The 16,322-nt window shown below is 43.5% G+C and overlaps 2 protein-coding genes across 3 annotated transcripts; both read right to left on the bottom strand.

Annotated features, from left to right (window-relative positions):
* Positions 1 to 4,255: 4,255 nt before the first annotated feature.
* On the bottom strand, positions 4,256 to 8,278 carry mogs (mannosyl-oligosaccharide glucosidase). Of its 2 annotated transcripts, XM_085913122.1 has the most exons (6): positions 8,174 to 8,278; positions 7,531 to 7,608; positions 7,088 to 7,448; positions 6,708 to 6,931; positions 6,428 to 6,621; positions 4,256 to 6,220 (listed from the first exon to the last, which is right to left on the bottom strand). In XM_085913122.1, the coding sequence occupies exons 3-6, from the start codon at positions 7,431 to 7,433 to the stop codon at positions 4,450 to 4,452; spliced, it is 2,535 nt and encodes an 844-aa protein (XP_085769248.1). In that variant the 5' UTR covers positions 7,434 to 7,448; positions 7,531 to 7,608; positions 8,174 to 8,278; the 3' UTR covers positions 4,256 to 4,449. The 2 variants fall into 2 exon arrangements, with proteins under 2 accessions (XP_085769248.1, XP_085769249.1); XM_085913123.1 differs by lacking the exons at positions 7,531 to 7,608; positions 8,174 to 8,278 and having other exon boundaries at positions 7,056 to 7,180.
* Positions 8,279 to 8,826: 548 nt separating this feature from the next.
* pdcd4a (programmed cell death 4a) lies at positions 8,827 to 16,022 on the bottom strand. The gene is made up of 11 exons (XM_085912776.1): positions 15,735 to 16,022; positions 12,960 to 13,262; positions 12,667 to 12,764; positions 11,898 to 12,011; positions 11,590 to 11,811; positions 11,250 to 11,347; positions 11,004 to 11,118; positions 10,277 to 10,384; positions 9,763 to 9,873; positions 9,555 to 9,694; positions 8,827 to 9,383 (listed from the first exon to the last, which is right to left on the bottom strand). Exons 1-11 carry the CDS (start codon positions 15,778 to 15,780, stop codon positions 9,332 to 9,334), a joined length of 1,407 nt encoding a protein of 468 aa, XP_085768902.1. The 5' UTR covers positions 15,781 to 16,022; the 3' UTR covers positions 8,827 to 9,331.
* Between the last annotated feature and the right edge of the window lie 300 nt (positions 16,023 to 16,322).

Here is a 16,322-nt window from a genome sequence, read left to right on the forward strand (position 1 = left end):
CTCACATAGAAATCTCACCCCTGAGGCGTTAGCTGAGGGAACATCTTCAATCTAAACCTGGATACAATGGGGCCTGTAAGTCACCGCACAAAATGGATTGGGAGAGTTTAAAAACCACAGAAACCTCTGCCGGAAACACGACTTTCTATAAATACACGCTATTCGCCTCAGCTGCCAGATTCTCTCATACACACACTTACAAACTCCCGTGTGTGTGTGTGTGTGTGATGGGCTGTTACATATCATCATTCAAATGTCGGGTATAAAAATAATAAAAATAAAAAGCAACGGAAGCGTGGTGCTTCTTTCGAAAGAATTCTCACATCCTGCGCTTTCTCCCAGAGTGGGAGTGGGTTAGGGAAGCCCGGTACCAGGCCCCATCACCGCTTCTTCTGCCGCTCCAGGTTTCCCGCTGCTTCCAAAAATACTTTTGCCTCTCGCCCACTACGGTCCCCCAGCTGCCTGTGATTTCTACAACATAGTGATGATGGGTGAGGATGGCACACACACCGAGCGCTCGGATCATGATTGCGGAATGCCCCTGGTGTTTCTTGAAACGTGCCCCCAGACTCCTCCACGCATGGCTTGCACTTTGCACTCTTCTTTGCTGGATCCATTTTCCCAGCAGCAGCAAAAGCAGCAAGCAGTTGGACCCCATCCAGAGCCTGCACCTGCTGTTACCTAACTGTGAAGCTGAGCATCCATGACGCACAACTCTCTACTTGTCTTAATTTGGCTAATTGCAGATGTTTTAAGCATATTTACGATGGAGTAATAAGAAAAATGGGGTGAGAAATCTACTAGCGTTTGACTTGCCCCCCCCTTGCAATTCTATATAAGAAGAACCCAGGACTGGCATGTCCAGTAAATTGCTAAAACTAATATCAGCGGCAGATTTATTAATTTTTTTGAAAAATTGCTGCTGCTTTGAATCAATATGACCAAATACCTTTTTTTTTTTTTCTCCGCTGAAGAGCGGCAAAGTGGCCTGTGTCTATAAAAACCGTAAGCAGCCTTTGGTAGCAAAAGTCAGGACACCCCAAGGGTTTCCCCCCCAGATATTACAAAACTTCCTGGAAGATCAATCACCACACGCAATCATTATCGTAGCTAATTGCATGTGCTGTTGACCGGCATAAGTTAATAGGTCTCCGTGTTGTGGTCTCTGACTCATCGGCACCCACACTTATTTCTATTTGTTGCTCTTTCTCCCATGCAGCGACGCGTATGCGAAAACATGACTGCCGATAATTAGAGAACGCCTTCATCTTCATCAACCGTGCCACTGTCGACACATTCATTAGTGGGGACGGCGCAATGCAAACAGGTCCAAACAAATAGCCCGACGCGGCAGACACGTGAGGAAACAGATGAAGAATGTTAAGAGCTCGCAGCTAACAAAAGTAACTATGGAAACGGGCAGCTCGATGTGGCACTAGCATCCACAGCTCTCTCTAGAAATAATAAAATAAAAAAATAAAAAACTGTTGGGCCAAGAGCGAATCAGGTAAAGACAAAAGATCCCGGGTGAACCTATTTATAGTGGAGCTTACATAACATACATAGACCTATGTTGGCTCAGGCAAGTTTGCCGCTCACTGCAAAGCCTCTGTTGGGGCAAAGATTTCATAGAAAGCAAAAAAAAAAAAAGAATATAAAGACATGGAGCGGCGTGCACGATGGTGGCTAATGCAACAAATGGAGGAAGGAAGGCTTCCTCATTTGGATGCCAAGGAGAATATCAATTGCTATGTTGTCTGATTCAGAAAGCGCTCATGGCCGCCAGTATCAACTATTAAGCACGGATAGAAATTGCATTGAGCACAAGAAGCCTCATGTTTGTTTTCATCCAGAACATCGGCTGCAGCTTCCTAAAAAGCCCGCGAGAGGTGTCCCCATCCCTGGAAGAAAAAAAAAAAAAAAAAGTCCCCCGTGAAAATTACAGCCTGTCACTAGATCTTCAATGTAAATTGATCATTAGCATAATTATCCACTTACGCTGTTTTAATTCTAAGTAGCTCTCCATTGTAAAGTAAAATGATAGCCAGGCTGTACTGTATTGAAAAAGCCTCTTCTGGTGAATGCCTTATTAATTAGCTCCCTCTAGCATACAGGCAGAATTTTGCAAAGTGCCGCATGGCTCAATTTAAGTACAGTACAGTAAAACCTGAGCTGAAAGGGCGAAAATCTAAGGAAGAGAGATGTCATTTAGGCTAAAAAAATAAAATGAAAAGAAAATCATATAGAAAGGCTAAAGGAAATTGAGAGAAAATGTCTTTCCTTACTAATTATTGCAGGAAACATTTGGAGTAAATGCATACAGACCAAATACCTTCTTCATTCACCTTCTTCAAAATTAAATAAAATTAAAACATTGCTAAAAATAATTAACATACATAGAAAATAACAAATTGTATTTATTACTGCGGTTAAAGTGATAACCCCAAAAATAGATAATAGTAATAGCCATAACAATACTACTTTGTTTCAATAAAATATTAAATAATCCACCTCATATTTACTACATTTATTTGGTACAGCTGTTTTCCAATTCAATTTTAAAAACTGAAATGAATTAAAGCATTTTCAAATGAATGTTATCCCTAATAGTAATAAGAATTTGAAATTAAAATCATATATGAGGCATATTTACAATTCCTGCATTACATAACCATATATTGATTTTCATTGAGACGAGCCTATTAGGCTACTGTACACATCGACGTACACGACACCTGTTGATTAGTAGAGAGCAATCAATTATCATTGCTATTGCCTATAAACAATGATAACATTGAAATATGCAAATGAGCACATTCTGACTCATCTGTTTATTATGCAGTCACATTAGTTAGCTCTGATGCCGTTTGCCTATTATCCCATCATCGCATTGGAAAAAAAAAAGGGTCTTGGGTGAGGGGGATGGAGCACTGAGTGCCTTAGTCACACACATTGTCTACACCCTCAAAGAAATACATGCAGTTTGGAGCTGCATAAAAGGGACGTGCAATCCATTTCCTCTGCGAGACACTGCTGCAAAAGGCACAGGACGCTGGCTCATCACTGTTAAATGCTTTTACTTCCGTGTTTTGCCTTCACAAGCTCACAGGTCAGATGAGGCCCGCTTGACAAGTTATTTGACAGGTCTGATGAAAGCACTGGATTGAAAACTAAAAATGTTTATATATATATATATATATATATATATATATATATATATATATATATATATATATATATATGTACTCATCTGCACCCACACTTAAAAAAAAAAAAAAAAAAAAAAAAAATATATATATATATATATATATATATATATATATATATATATATATATATATATAAAAAAAATTTTTGTTCAACATTAATGATCACACAAAAATTCTCTATTTCCTTAAAATTGTAATTGAATTCCAAGTAATAAGACTTCTTGGGCGATTCAAAATTGTCCCACGTGCAAAAAAACTGTCATCTTCTCCGAAATGTGTCGCAACTGCAAATCGGGTCGTGCGCCTGGATAGAAGCCACTATTTATAGGAATGAAACCTTGCTGCACACCGCTTCCGAGCCTTCAACTTTACAACCGTATTCAACCAATTCAACGCATTCGTAGAAACCATGAGATTGGAGTCACACGCACGTTGACGGCCAGCATGGACGCTCTGGCTAGCTGGCTTTTATACGTGGTGTCAAAGTATTAATAAGAATCTTGCCACTAGCTGCCCCCGCCAGTGTGATTGTAAGTCATGATGTCACCAAGAGTGCACAGAAGTCAATTTTGGTGTCTTTTGATGTCAGCTTGAGCGGCGAGGCCTCACAACAACCACGCTCCATGGAAACCAAGCAAAAAAAAAAAAAAGACTTGTTATACTGACATTCTACTGGAAGCCTTCGCACAAAGTGACAAAAGAGAAATGCTCCGGTGGCTGCGCTTCAGGTCACGGCGTGCTGAAGCTAATGTGAGCTACGACGGAGCAAATCATTTGCCATGTACCTGGCGAGGAGTTTTAAGACACGCTGAATGGAAAACGCATTTAAAATGTTTCAAATATTTATACTCTTCTGAAATTTCCCTTGGGAGATGTGAGAAATCGGAATGGCGATCGTAAATACTTAAACATTTCAATGTTCCCTTGTGTTTTTTTTTTTTCTTTCACAACAAACAACCAAGTATGATGGAGTTTCTCTCGGAAAAAAAAAAAATATGGGTCAAGTTGTTGCATGGAGGTAGTAACGCATGATTCATGCAAGTGTATTGTCAAAAACAGTTAAATCATTTATTTTTTTTCAAACAACATTGACATGAGCAGTGCCAAATTGGATGGATTCCTCAGGTCAAAAACATAAAAAGTATGAAAAATTGCTTTACTCATTAAATTAATTAAATCCCCCCCCCCCCACCTCCCCAATGTCAGGTCTGGGGCATTGTAGTTCTCCGATGAGATGATATTAGTACTGCTCAGCCATCATTAATAAAGTTAAGGATGACCACCCAGTGAAGGGGTGGCTCCCTTGACCCGCACCGGTGTAGTCGTCGTAGTTTTCCCAGATATAACCCGTTTCCACATAATGTTTATAAACATTTTTGACAATGTTTGTCCTGAGTTCAACGTACAGATGATTCGCCTCCTCCTTATACGGCCCCTGGATATGGCCGTAGTAATAGAGGGCCCTCACTGCCAGGAAGTTAATATTAAGCCATATGGGTCCTCTCCAGTAGGGGGCGTCGTGTTCAGAGTTTCGCTTCATGTACAACGGATCGGATTTTGACAGAGAGCGCAGGCCGTAAGGCGTCCACAGCTTGTTGGGATCTTTCATGTCTCGGAAGATGTCCTTCAATTTGGGGGAGTCGGGCTCAAGAACCAAAAGTAAGAACGGGAACAAGCTGACGTAACCCAGAGCGTTGACGTAGCGGAGTTTGGGAGCCTTGCGAACCAAGCGAACAAATCGCGTGACGGGGACCTGCTGGCGGTGTTGTCCCCGGGGCATGTACACCTTCTCCTGCTCCAAGGATACCTCCTGAGTGTGGTTGCCGTAGTCGCTGAAAGCCAGGTGGTGCTCGGACCAGTGGTGCTCGTACAGCAGTTCGTTGTCTGACAGCACTTGGTGGGTGAATTCGTAGTCCGCCCGAGGTTCGTCTAAAATCCCAGCGATCTGAACCATGATACCCGAGACCGTGGACATCCAACAGCGCAGATCCACGTGGCGCTCTTCTGCCGACGGGTGCGAGGCTCGCGGGTAGTCATCCAGACCGGAGGTTAACGTTTTAGGATTGAGGAACAGATTGGAGTCCTTGTCTCGCCCTCGCCAGCGGTACGTGTGAGGCAGCTGCCCCACCTGAGTGGTGTTGTACCACTCGAACCAGGTCTTGAGTCTGGGGTAAATTCGTCTGAGGAAAGGTATAGTTGCCCGCGCTTCCTTGCTCTGCGGATCCATTGAAAACTGCTTAATTAGTTCGGCAATGGCTAAAAAGAGCGTGGGCGGGTTTGCGTTCTCGTTCTGCTGAACTACGAACTCAGCGGGGACCTTACTGCGAGCCTCATCTCCGAGGATCTGCTCGCGCGGGATCCAGCCCTCCACGTTCATCAAGTCCATCCAGTGGGAGATGACTTCTCTGGTCAACTGTGGGTCCCACCTACTCAACAGTAGCTGGTGAAAGCCCTCATCCCAGAGAAAACCTCGGGGAAAGAAAGAGCGCGACGGGACGGCGGTGAATAAAGCGCCTTCGGGATACAGGAGCGGGTATTCGTTGTAGACGGACTGCACCACCGACTGGCCGTAGAAGTATCCCATTCCACCCAACATGTTACTGAGCGCCGCCTTGCCAAACTTGATGTAGGCCTGATTGAAACCTTGATTCTCCAGCTGAAACGTCTCCTCAAACTTGGCATTGAACTCGGCCTTCCTCTTCTCCAGCTCCTGGGTCATAATCGGTCCCGCCAGTTGGTCGGGGCGTCTGCGAAAGCTCGCCGATTCAAAGAGCACTTCGACTTGAAAAGGTACCTGAATGGTGACCTGGTGCACTACGAAGTCACTTTCTTTCCTTGCCTCGGGCTCGTTCTGTTGGTTGGGGTGATGGGGGGGCCTGTAGGGGCCCAGGCCAATGTAGTGCCTGCTCAGCCCGTTCGGAGGGTTGTGGACAAACTTGCGGTTCAGACTGTGCTTCACGATGTCAGTCAGCTTTTCCAAGCCGGGAGTGAGAGTCTGAAGGTAGTTGTAACTGGAAAAGGCAGAAAACAAATACAGGCCTTCACAAACCGGTCAGTTTTACTTCCATGTCCTTAATATTATGAAGGATTAAGTAAGTGTGAGCGCTTGGTCAAACCAAAGAATAGTTGCTGCATACTGCCATCTAGTGGTCAAAGTTATGAAACACTCCCTCATACAGTGACACAAAGATGGACACATTTGAATTTTGTTTTTTTACCTGGCATATTTAGATTTGGTCAAATTCCGGCCAACGGGTTTCTGGAACGTGATCTTGAAATTGCCCAGCTCTTCCGAGACACCCGTGATGGAGGCGAGACGGGTTTTCTCCTCCACGTGAGCCTGCAGTGAGCCTTGGGTATCTGCTGCAGCGTAGAACATCAGGGAGAGGATTGGCCCGGCTGAGCCAGAGCTCTGATGGGTTCAAACCAAACAAAAAATAAAAGATGGCAGTTTGTTCATGGTGGTTGCTATGGAAACATTGTCACTTGTCTACTCACATGTGGCTTAGCGGTGACCCTCCAGGTCCAATCTCCACCGTGATCACCTCCGGCTCTCTTGACAAACTCGGTGGTCAGTACGACATTGTTGTCTTGGATCTCCTGGACGCCGAAGGTGAGCCCGTCGTGCATCAGCCAGCCGTAACTTTTCAAGCGATCATCCTGCTCACAGGTGTGCCTCAGTTTCACATCCATGGTGGAAGGCTGAATCATCCACATCATACCTGATGGCAACAGACAAGAGATGAATATACACGCCAGTTTATCATCCATGAGTGAGATCTACAGATGTTCACATGAATTTGGTTGTGCCTATTTATTGATGGAATAAAAAGTATTTTAACTGACCATTCTCTATTAGCCTTTGTATGTATGTCTACCTGTCACAATTGACCTGGGACTCCTTGTTTTCATGCCAAAGTAGACCTGAGGCCTGTAGGATCCCCAAAACCTGTCTGGAGAAACCGTGGCGCTGCTGGAATTGGCATCCAGGACAGGAGGCGACGGGTGCAACGTCACCACGCGCTTGGCCAGACTGGAGCGCATGTAGTACGCGTAGAAGAACCAGATGAGGCTGACCACACAGAGGCCGATGGAGATGTTGATGAAGATTTTGCCAATATCGACTTTCTTCTTCTTATCCTTGCGAGCTAACGCAGAAGGCTTCTCATTATTTAGGAGAGAGGAGTTCTCTCCGGCCGGCACCCTCCTACGCTGCCTGCCCATCCTGATCTTGTAGACCTGCGGACGAGAGTAACGTGTGGAGCTCAAGGACTTGAACGGGTCCAAATGTGTTGAAGAAAATTATTAATGTGAAAATTACTTGGGCCTTTTTTTTGGCTTTTCCTTTAAGATTGCGGCAGAAGTGAGGAACACGTCTTCCAGGACTGACTGGCAAGAACTGGGAGAAGACAAAAATATTCAAAGCAACATAGACGCGATGTTCTAACACTGCCAATAACAAGTGAGACAACACAAAGTATTCAAAGCAACAAAGGTAAGGTGTCGCAAAGGTCAACCACAATATTACCAATAATCATCATGGTGTCAATCAAGCCGTAGACGGCCATTAAAGGCACATTATGTATAAATTTAACAATTCGTCTGATGCATTTAAAAACAAAAAGGACATAAATTCCTTGAAAAAAAATTCTGCACATAAATTACACGTATTGCTGCTTCACGTTGCTATTGCGTTGTTCTGATTGATATGGGACTTCTTGATGTTAATAAGGCGAGAGTCAAATTCGCATTTTCTATGAGGCAATTAAAAATAACTTGACACATGAGCCACTCATCACACCACGCCTTCTAATAGAGCTGTCTTGAAGGCAAGATGATAGTACGGTTGGTTGTCACAAAATTACAATGTTAAAAATTATTAAATCCAATATTAACGCAATTTGATATAATGTTCATTGAGTGTATGACAATTTGATACGTTCACTGGGTGTACGGTCACCCACCTTTCAAAATGTTTAGACTCGGCTACTTGCTCGCTTGCTCGTCTCGCTACTTCCACGTTCACGTCACTGTTTGATGACGTTTATCTCGAGCGCTTGAATGTGACGTCACCCAATGGTTTACGTTTGTGCTTATTTAGCTAAATACAAAAATACATAAAATAAAATACCGTGAATTAATTGAGGGTAAAAAAAGTTATATATAAAGCGGTCAATAAAATATGAAACGGTTAACCAAATTATTTTACATTGTACAATGTAATTGATGCTGCAATAACTGATTGGTCTTTGTCGTTGCTTAATTTTATTACAGAAAATAAAAAGAACTTAAGGCCATTTATAATAATTTAGTTAAATTTTAATTTGAGCAAAAGAATAATGTTTGGCTTTTGAGGAAAATAATGAAAATTTTCATTTAAACCTTATTTTAAAAATATGTATCCACAAATTCTTAAGATAAATCAATACTTGTACTCTATTTTTAGAAGTATATGTTTCTAAGTTTAGTGTGGCCCTCAGAGTACTACAAAAAATGTCAAAACAGCCTCATTAAAGAGTCTGGTGATGACTGCTAGCAACGAATGTTGTTTGATCACATACAATACAACGTACAAGGTATCGCTGGTTAAAAAAACCCCACAAAACCCAGAAACAAATATGCTGCTTTTTTTTAATGAACATATTTTTTTTAATACATATTCAAACTTTGGTCAATATGTGAAACAGACAGAAAACCCGTGATGTGTTTATGTTGAACAAAACCATCTCCAGATCAACTGAACAGATATGTCCATTTATGGAAACGGTCAAGCAAAGCAATAGGCACCTCAATAGAAGGTCCACTTCCCCGATGATTTGACTGCACCTGCGAGTTATCTTTTTTTGGGGAAAAAAAAAAAAAGTACAAAAGCTGAAACAATACTGGTGGATTAACCCAAGAAACAATGAACATTCTTACAAAAACAACAACAGCGTTAACAAGATGAAGCAGACTGCCTTCACTTCCACCAAAGCTGCTGTGTGTGTGTGTGTGTGTGTGTGTGTTTGTGTGATGAAGACACCAGGGGGATGAGCTTCAAACTCCCAACTTGTCCAGATGAAACCTGAATGCACATCTAGACAGGCGTGCCTCCTCCTGAGTATCCTCTTCATCTCTCATTTTTAATTTTTAATCTTGCCGCCATCACCTTCGCTGACCATACGCTTGCGCCCTCTATTAAAAAAAAAAAAAAAAAAAAACATCTTGGTGGAATGATAGAAAAATATCAACACTGGATCCTGAATTTACTGTAAATTTTATTTAAACCTCAAGTTTTCTCACTAGTTACACAGTAGTTGAGTAGACCGGCGGTCCACCACAGCCTAAATGTCATATTGTACCAACCTCGAAGGACAATCATCTCTTAGCTGCTTGGTGATGACAGACTCCTGGTAGCAGAGGTCCACAAACGTCTCCATGATCGTCTGGGCGTGCGGCACATCGAGACTGATTTCGGGGAGTTCGTCGTAGACCCGCTGGAAACCCTACAGAGGTAAAAGTCAATGTTAGCTGGTCCATAAAGAGTTCTTCACACCAAGATGACGAGACTGACCCTGTTCATCTGATCCACGGTGAGGTGGCCCGTTTTCCAGAGGGACTGCAGCAACTTGATGATCATGGGGCTGGCCGTGTCGCCTTTGGACTCGAGCACCATTACAATAGCCTGAAAATATAACACAAGCTTTTGGGCTCTCATAGGTAAAACATGTCATCCTCATTTGAATTCAACATTTTACAAATTAATAGAGGAACAGCCAGCCGCAAAGTGCGAGGCAGGGAAATTTATTTCTATAGACGCTCTGCGACACAATGTTCTTATTTATTTTGGATTGGTCAGTACGGAACCCGTACTTGACAAATGAAAGTGTAGTCACTGCCAAAATGAACAAATAGTCCTTGGCGTAAAACTGAAAGAAAGGATATTTTATTCCAATTAGTTTTGTACTTGGATGCAAGGAGATGCTAATTAGATCCAATATTCCCTTTTTTTTTTTAGCTATAATATGGAGATTGCCATGTTGTGGTACCCCCACACTATAAATAATCAAAATTTGTCAAAATGATACCTCATACACAAGCTCATGGTGGAAGTGGGGGACTTCCAGTTCTCGAAGGCAGCGCTCGGCCTCCAACACGTCTCCTGAGGTCAGGTACTCCTTCAGCAGAAGGTTCATCTGGGAACAAACATAAACATTCCAAACTATGAATAATTAAAATACCCCAAAACCTAAACTGTGAATAGCAAGTGGTACAAAAAAAAAAAATAATTCACTCTCTTGCGTAAGATAGCATCTCATCTACACACGGCAGCATCCAAATTCGAGCACCAAAAAAATTCCACAATACAAAGCTCGAGCAGTCAGGAAAAAAAACGGCCCTGGTGTGCAGATGTGTGTGTGTGTGTGTGTGTGTGTGTGTGTGTGTGTGTGTGTGTGTGTGTGTGTGTGTGGACGCCCCCGCAACAGTACACATTTCTGCGCGGAAGGCACTCTGCTGCTGACAGCAACAAAACAGAGGCCACAGCGCCTTTTGTTTATCTTGCAGAATGTCCACAAACACACTCTCGAGTGGCGAGAGGGTCGTCGAACCGCACAATGCCCTGCTACACCTTGGGTTGGTCAAGAGCCGGTCACAAGGTACACATAGAAACACTTAACCTACCTAAAGTGTCACGTTTCGACAGCCTGCGAATGCCTTTTTTTGTATCGAATCTTTTTTGAGGTATCTACGATGAAAACTGTGCAAGTGGATCTTCACATTGCAGCAATAAAATAGTTACTGGGCTAATCGTACCTCTTTGATGAGATGTTTGACCGGTCTGAGGCCGCCGCCCACGCCCCACACGTTGTCCAGACGCACCATGGCGCTCTTCAGGGATAGCAGCACGGCGGCGCGGTCCAAAGCCACTCTGACCGCAAACAAAAAATAGGGTCAGTGTAGAAAAAGACATTTTCCATCCTATATAGAAAACAGAAGTTTTTCAAATCAAATCATAAAAAAAAAAGAAAGAAAGAAAGAAAGAAAAGAGATAATGTTCACCTGGCATGATCACAGTCCACTTTGCCTTTGTAACAGTCCAGGAATGACATGGGAAGGACGTGATCCGCTATGGCTCTGGCTATAAACTGGCCCAACATCTGGCGAGAAAAAAAAATATTAAAATATATCAAACTAAAATAACACAGATGTACAGGAAGCGAAATAAACAGTTCGACGGTGAGAAAACTTTCATGTTTCTTTCTATGACTACTCTTCCTTCTTTGCATTTTCCAGCAGTCTTGTTGCCCTTGTTGCACCACACTGCCCCCTAACGGTCAATCCTAGTACTTATGTTTGTCACACGCCAACACAAGGCTAAATTCTCAAATGCATCGAGTACCTGCGGAGCATCAGGCGTGTCCAGTATGAGGTCGGGCAGGTCTTGGAGCATCTTGTCGAAGGCCTTCGCCATGTCGCTTTGGCTTAGCACCTTGACCGAAAGATCGGACAGTAGGCGCGAGGTGAGCTCTCGGTGGCTGGCTTTGCCTTCCAGGGACAGCGAGACGGCCACCGAGGAGAACTCATACTTGTGGGAGCCCAAGTTGAGTTCCTTCAGCAGCATCTTAGTGCACATGTATCGCCGTGTTAGCAAGTGCAACTTGCATGTAGAATCGGGTCTAATTGTGCTCAAATTGTGTTTTCACTAACCTGGACCTCCTTTGTGTCACCATGTTCGAAGTATTCTTGGACAATTGGGTTGACCATTTTCCCCAAGTCCCTCTTGTCAACCTCTGGAAGAACTTTGACATAAACCGTGTCTCCCTTAAATGATAAAGTAGTGCGTTACACCCAACGCGACTATGCAAAACAAATATTTTAAATGAATTGGCCAATTAATCCGTATTACCCATGGGTCTAAAAAAAAATATATATATTTATTATTATTGAATTGATTAATCTTGTTCGGGTTAGAAACCTTCCTTTCATACTACAGTATGTCCCGAACCGTCGGCCCTTTTCCACATTTAACCCTGACGTTTATCTTTACTACTTGGAATCTTCCCAAGGACATTGTGGCCTTGTGTGTCAGGCAATCCCCTTGCTCAGCACACGAGCCATTTATTTGTCAGTACCGGTGTGTTCTAGTTCCCCCACTGACACTGTTCCGGTTCCACTGTGTTCCAACATCAAGGCCGAAATTATACTGTTATCAACGTTTTTTTTTTTTTTTTTTAAACATCAGCAGAAGCTCCGTTCCCACTCTACTTTCTTTCACTGGTACGCTGAGCCCTTTGCTTGATAAGGAGGTTAAAGATTGAAAGGTTCAGTTGATTGACAAGTGACACAGCCATCTGGATGACAAGAAGGTGCTTGGATACATCGATGCTACTTTTTACTGATGTTTGATCATCTCAATCTGTCTTGCAGTGCTGATGAACATTATTAGAATAAACGAAACGTGTTCGTTCATGCTAACCTGAGCAGATTCGTCGTAGTTGGGATCCTGCAAATCAGGTTCCTCATCCTCGTAAACCATCCCAGCGGCACCCCAGACACCTTTACCGCCTGCTCCACCTGAAAAAACAACAAATGAATAAATAAAAAATATGCCGTTTAAAATTAGGGTGTGCAGACTTTTTATATGAATCACATATTGCATGTAAACAGGGAATTTTGGAGGGGCTAACATTTCAGACTTGTTTGTGTTTTTTAGCTAACTGCAACCAAAATATCAAGTCAAAAAACTTAATAGTCTGCTCCAAGAAGTACCTTTTTTTGGCAGGCCTCTGCCTTTGCCCGTTCTGGATTTGCGGTCACTGGGGACGACTTTGGTTTTGGGACTGTTGGGGTCCGCGCCGGCGGTGTCCCCCGACTCGGAGATAGAATCGCTGGTGGAGTTGCGGGACGATGACTTGCGCAGTCGCCGCTTGGCCTTGGCCTTGAGCCTGGCCTCGTGCAGGGCCTTCTCCTGAGGTGTCCAGTTGCCGTTCATCTCCACCTCGTTCAGCTCGTCGTCATCGTCGGCGTAGGGACGCTCCGCCTCTTCCGGCTGGTCGTCGCGAGGAAACGTCCCTGTGAGCCACATTTCAGTTAAACCGTCCAGATGGAACTGATAGTAACGGTCGCTTATGGAGCGAGAGAGAGAATTTGTCGAGCGCAAGATGTAAGAAAAGTCACAATGTATTGTGGAATACAACAACACTTTCAGCAACTTCAAAAAAAAAAATCCATGATGATTATACAAGTACTCTGCATTAACCTTAAATAGGCCAACGTGGCCATTAAACATTTATGGATTCTGAGGAATGAGAATATAAATGCAACAACAGGCGGGACTGCTGTGTTCTTGCAGGCGTGGGAGGGGGGAGGAAGGAGCAAAGGGAGAACACATGGTAAAGAAATGCTGACGCCTGTTTTTTTTCTAACGTCGCTCCCGTCCTTGCACGGTTGGCTCGCGGCGGCCGAACTGACTACATATGGCATGGTCGTGGGTCACATGACTGCCTCGGGCGGTCCCTAGGGTGGGGTAATGAATACTTACGCAGGGATCCAAATGATAGTGTGAACTCTCACTGCATGTGCAGTATTATGACTGGAAGATGTCCAGACCACAAAAAAAAAAAAAAAGTCTCAACTCTTCCAAAATGAAATTTCATAGAAAGCCAGATGCACATTTTGCAGAATTGTAGTTCAAGAAATGGAAAAAAATAAAGCAACATTGCAGAACCGACAAGGATTAACTCTTTACAGCCACGCCCGATGCCTTGGAAGCGTATAAAGAAAAACATTCCACTTTGCTTGTTCCTTCCCTCCCATATGTAGGTCACGCGGCCTGTCACTGGTTGTAAATTAGGACTCGACCAATGGCCCTGTGCCAAAACACGTGGCCAACCAATCCGGGTACAGTGGAGCGCTACGAGGGAGGAAGAAAAAAAAAAAAAAAAAAAAAGTTTTGCCTAGATGGGAATTGCGCAACAAGTGTCAGGCTACTTCTGCAGCTGTTGAAAACTTTGTTGTTGTCACACATAAACATAAATGGGAATAGGGAACCTACAGCACGTGGGCCAGATAGGCCAAGAACATTTGATTTGGTCACACATTACTAAAAACAAACTATAGAGATTTGAAAATGTCTTCCAATTTTCTAAGGATGCATAAATGGAAATACTGTGGAATTAAGTCAATTGCAATAATGGTGAAAATAAGGCGATTATTATGTTGTTGTTGTTTTTTTACTTTGATATTGTGATGGTGATCGTAAAAGGGGAACGAGCTGATTGTGACTTTTATTTTTTCTTCAAAGTCCACTTGCCATGTATCAATAAAATAACAAGCACTTAAACGAATAGCAGAAAGTGAGATAGGACCGCACTGCTGACGTGTTTGCTTTTTTGCAGCGTTCACAGGAGCGCCGAGCAGGATGTAAACACACCTCCCCTTTTCAAATAACATGCTACCAGTAAACCCGAGTGTACGTCACAAATTTATTAGGAGCTGCCCTAAACATGACTTTCCCCCTATAGTTTGAACTTGCGCAGTTTTGTGAGCTAATTTTACGTGAGCTGGTATGCAAACTTGACACCTTCAGTGAATGCATATAACTTTCTTTCTCTGCTCACAAATGGCTAGAAGATTGCTAATATGGGTCTTGTACATACATAAGCTTCACTTAACATGAATTATTTTTCAAAAAAGCCATGTGGGCAAACTAGAACGCATGTTGTGTGTCGCAGAGGTCAATATAGGTCAGTGTATTAATAAGAACATGCAGGGACGGTACTACACGGGGGGGGGGGGGGGCTGGGGGTGCCTTAGCCTCATCAGAAGTCTGTGTAGCACGATTTAAGACGTTCCAGCATTTTCATTTGATATTCTATCTCAGCCTCTCTTATGGATAGGTCAAACTCCCCCGTTAGCCAAAGAATGGGTCTTGGCGAGAATGTTTAATCCTTGTCTGCTTAACCTGTTGGTTATGCAGCTAATAATACATTCCTATGCTTTACGTAACATTTCAACACAGTATAAAACGGAGATTATATAAAACCTGCCTTTGGATACTAACGCTACGTGTCTGACGTCACGTGCACACACCGAAGCACGGTCGGGTCTTTGTATAACGTTACGTGACCTCGAATGTAAATAAATAAAAAGACTACAGAAAAGACAGCAATGGCGTTGTTTTTGATTTTGGAACACTGTCGCGCGAGCGTGGGCAGACATGTTTGTCGAGGCGGAAGTGAACGCTCCAAGATCATCCAATCACGACGCGAGGATTTATAAATATGAGGAAAATTGCTTAATGTGCACAAAGGGAGTCATTTGGTAATATGGGCTGGAATGTGAAAGGTGCAATATTGCGTCACCCTATTGCGTTAAGTGCAAGTGTTGTTGCAGTGGTAGTTGGGGCGGGGGGGTCTCCGGAGCACATGGTGCATGCTAGCCGTGCAGCCCGTCCCATGCGTAGACAATGGGGGGGCGGCCAGTGCATGCCAGCAGGCCCCGGGGGTAGTGGAGGTCGAACCCCCGACACAAGCACTGACTCACCGTCTGCCTGCTGAGCCGAAGACCGAGCGTCCACTTCGGTCGCCATGACGAGACTTGGCTGGATAACAGTCAGTCCCCCACCAACGCGAGTTCTGGAGTGTATCTTCCTTTTTTTAGTTCCACAAAGGGACAAAAACAAAAAACACGGGGATGGGGAACTAGCTTAGAGGTTAGAAGTGGCGAAAAAGACAGGAAAAGACGAGCAGGTGGACTCTTGAGGCCGAGCACATTTGAGCAGTAAGATAAACAAAGTCTGTTTTTAACTTCCAGAGCAGAGAGTATGGTCACGTGGACGCGCCAAGGGTGGGGGCTGGGCCGTTCTGACCAATCACAAGCAGGGGGGTAATAAAAACTCAAAAAGAAGCCACTACATATCATTTTTATAGCCTGTTTTGTTTTAAGTCATGTAAAATACACCGCCCCCTTAGTATTGTATGATAACAGATTTAGAATTCGAAATATATTTAAACTCAATAATAGAGTGGCAATTTTGTGGTCTCGAACACGTGCAAGATGAAGTAAAGCGCCATCGTGACGGGTTGTTGTCGTTCCATTTCTCGCCAGCAGGTCGCAGTGTAAACCACGTTG

The sequence above is a fragment of the Syngnathus leptorhynchus genome, chromosome 5, assembly GCF_054491065.1.
Source record: "Syngnathus leptorhynchus isolate UIUO chromosome 5, UIUO_Slep, whole genome shotgun sequence".
NCBI lineage: Eukaryota > Metazoa > Chordata > Actinopteri > Syngnathiformes > Syngnathidae > Syngnathus > Syngnathus leptorhynchus.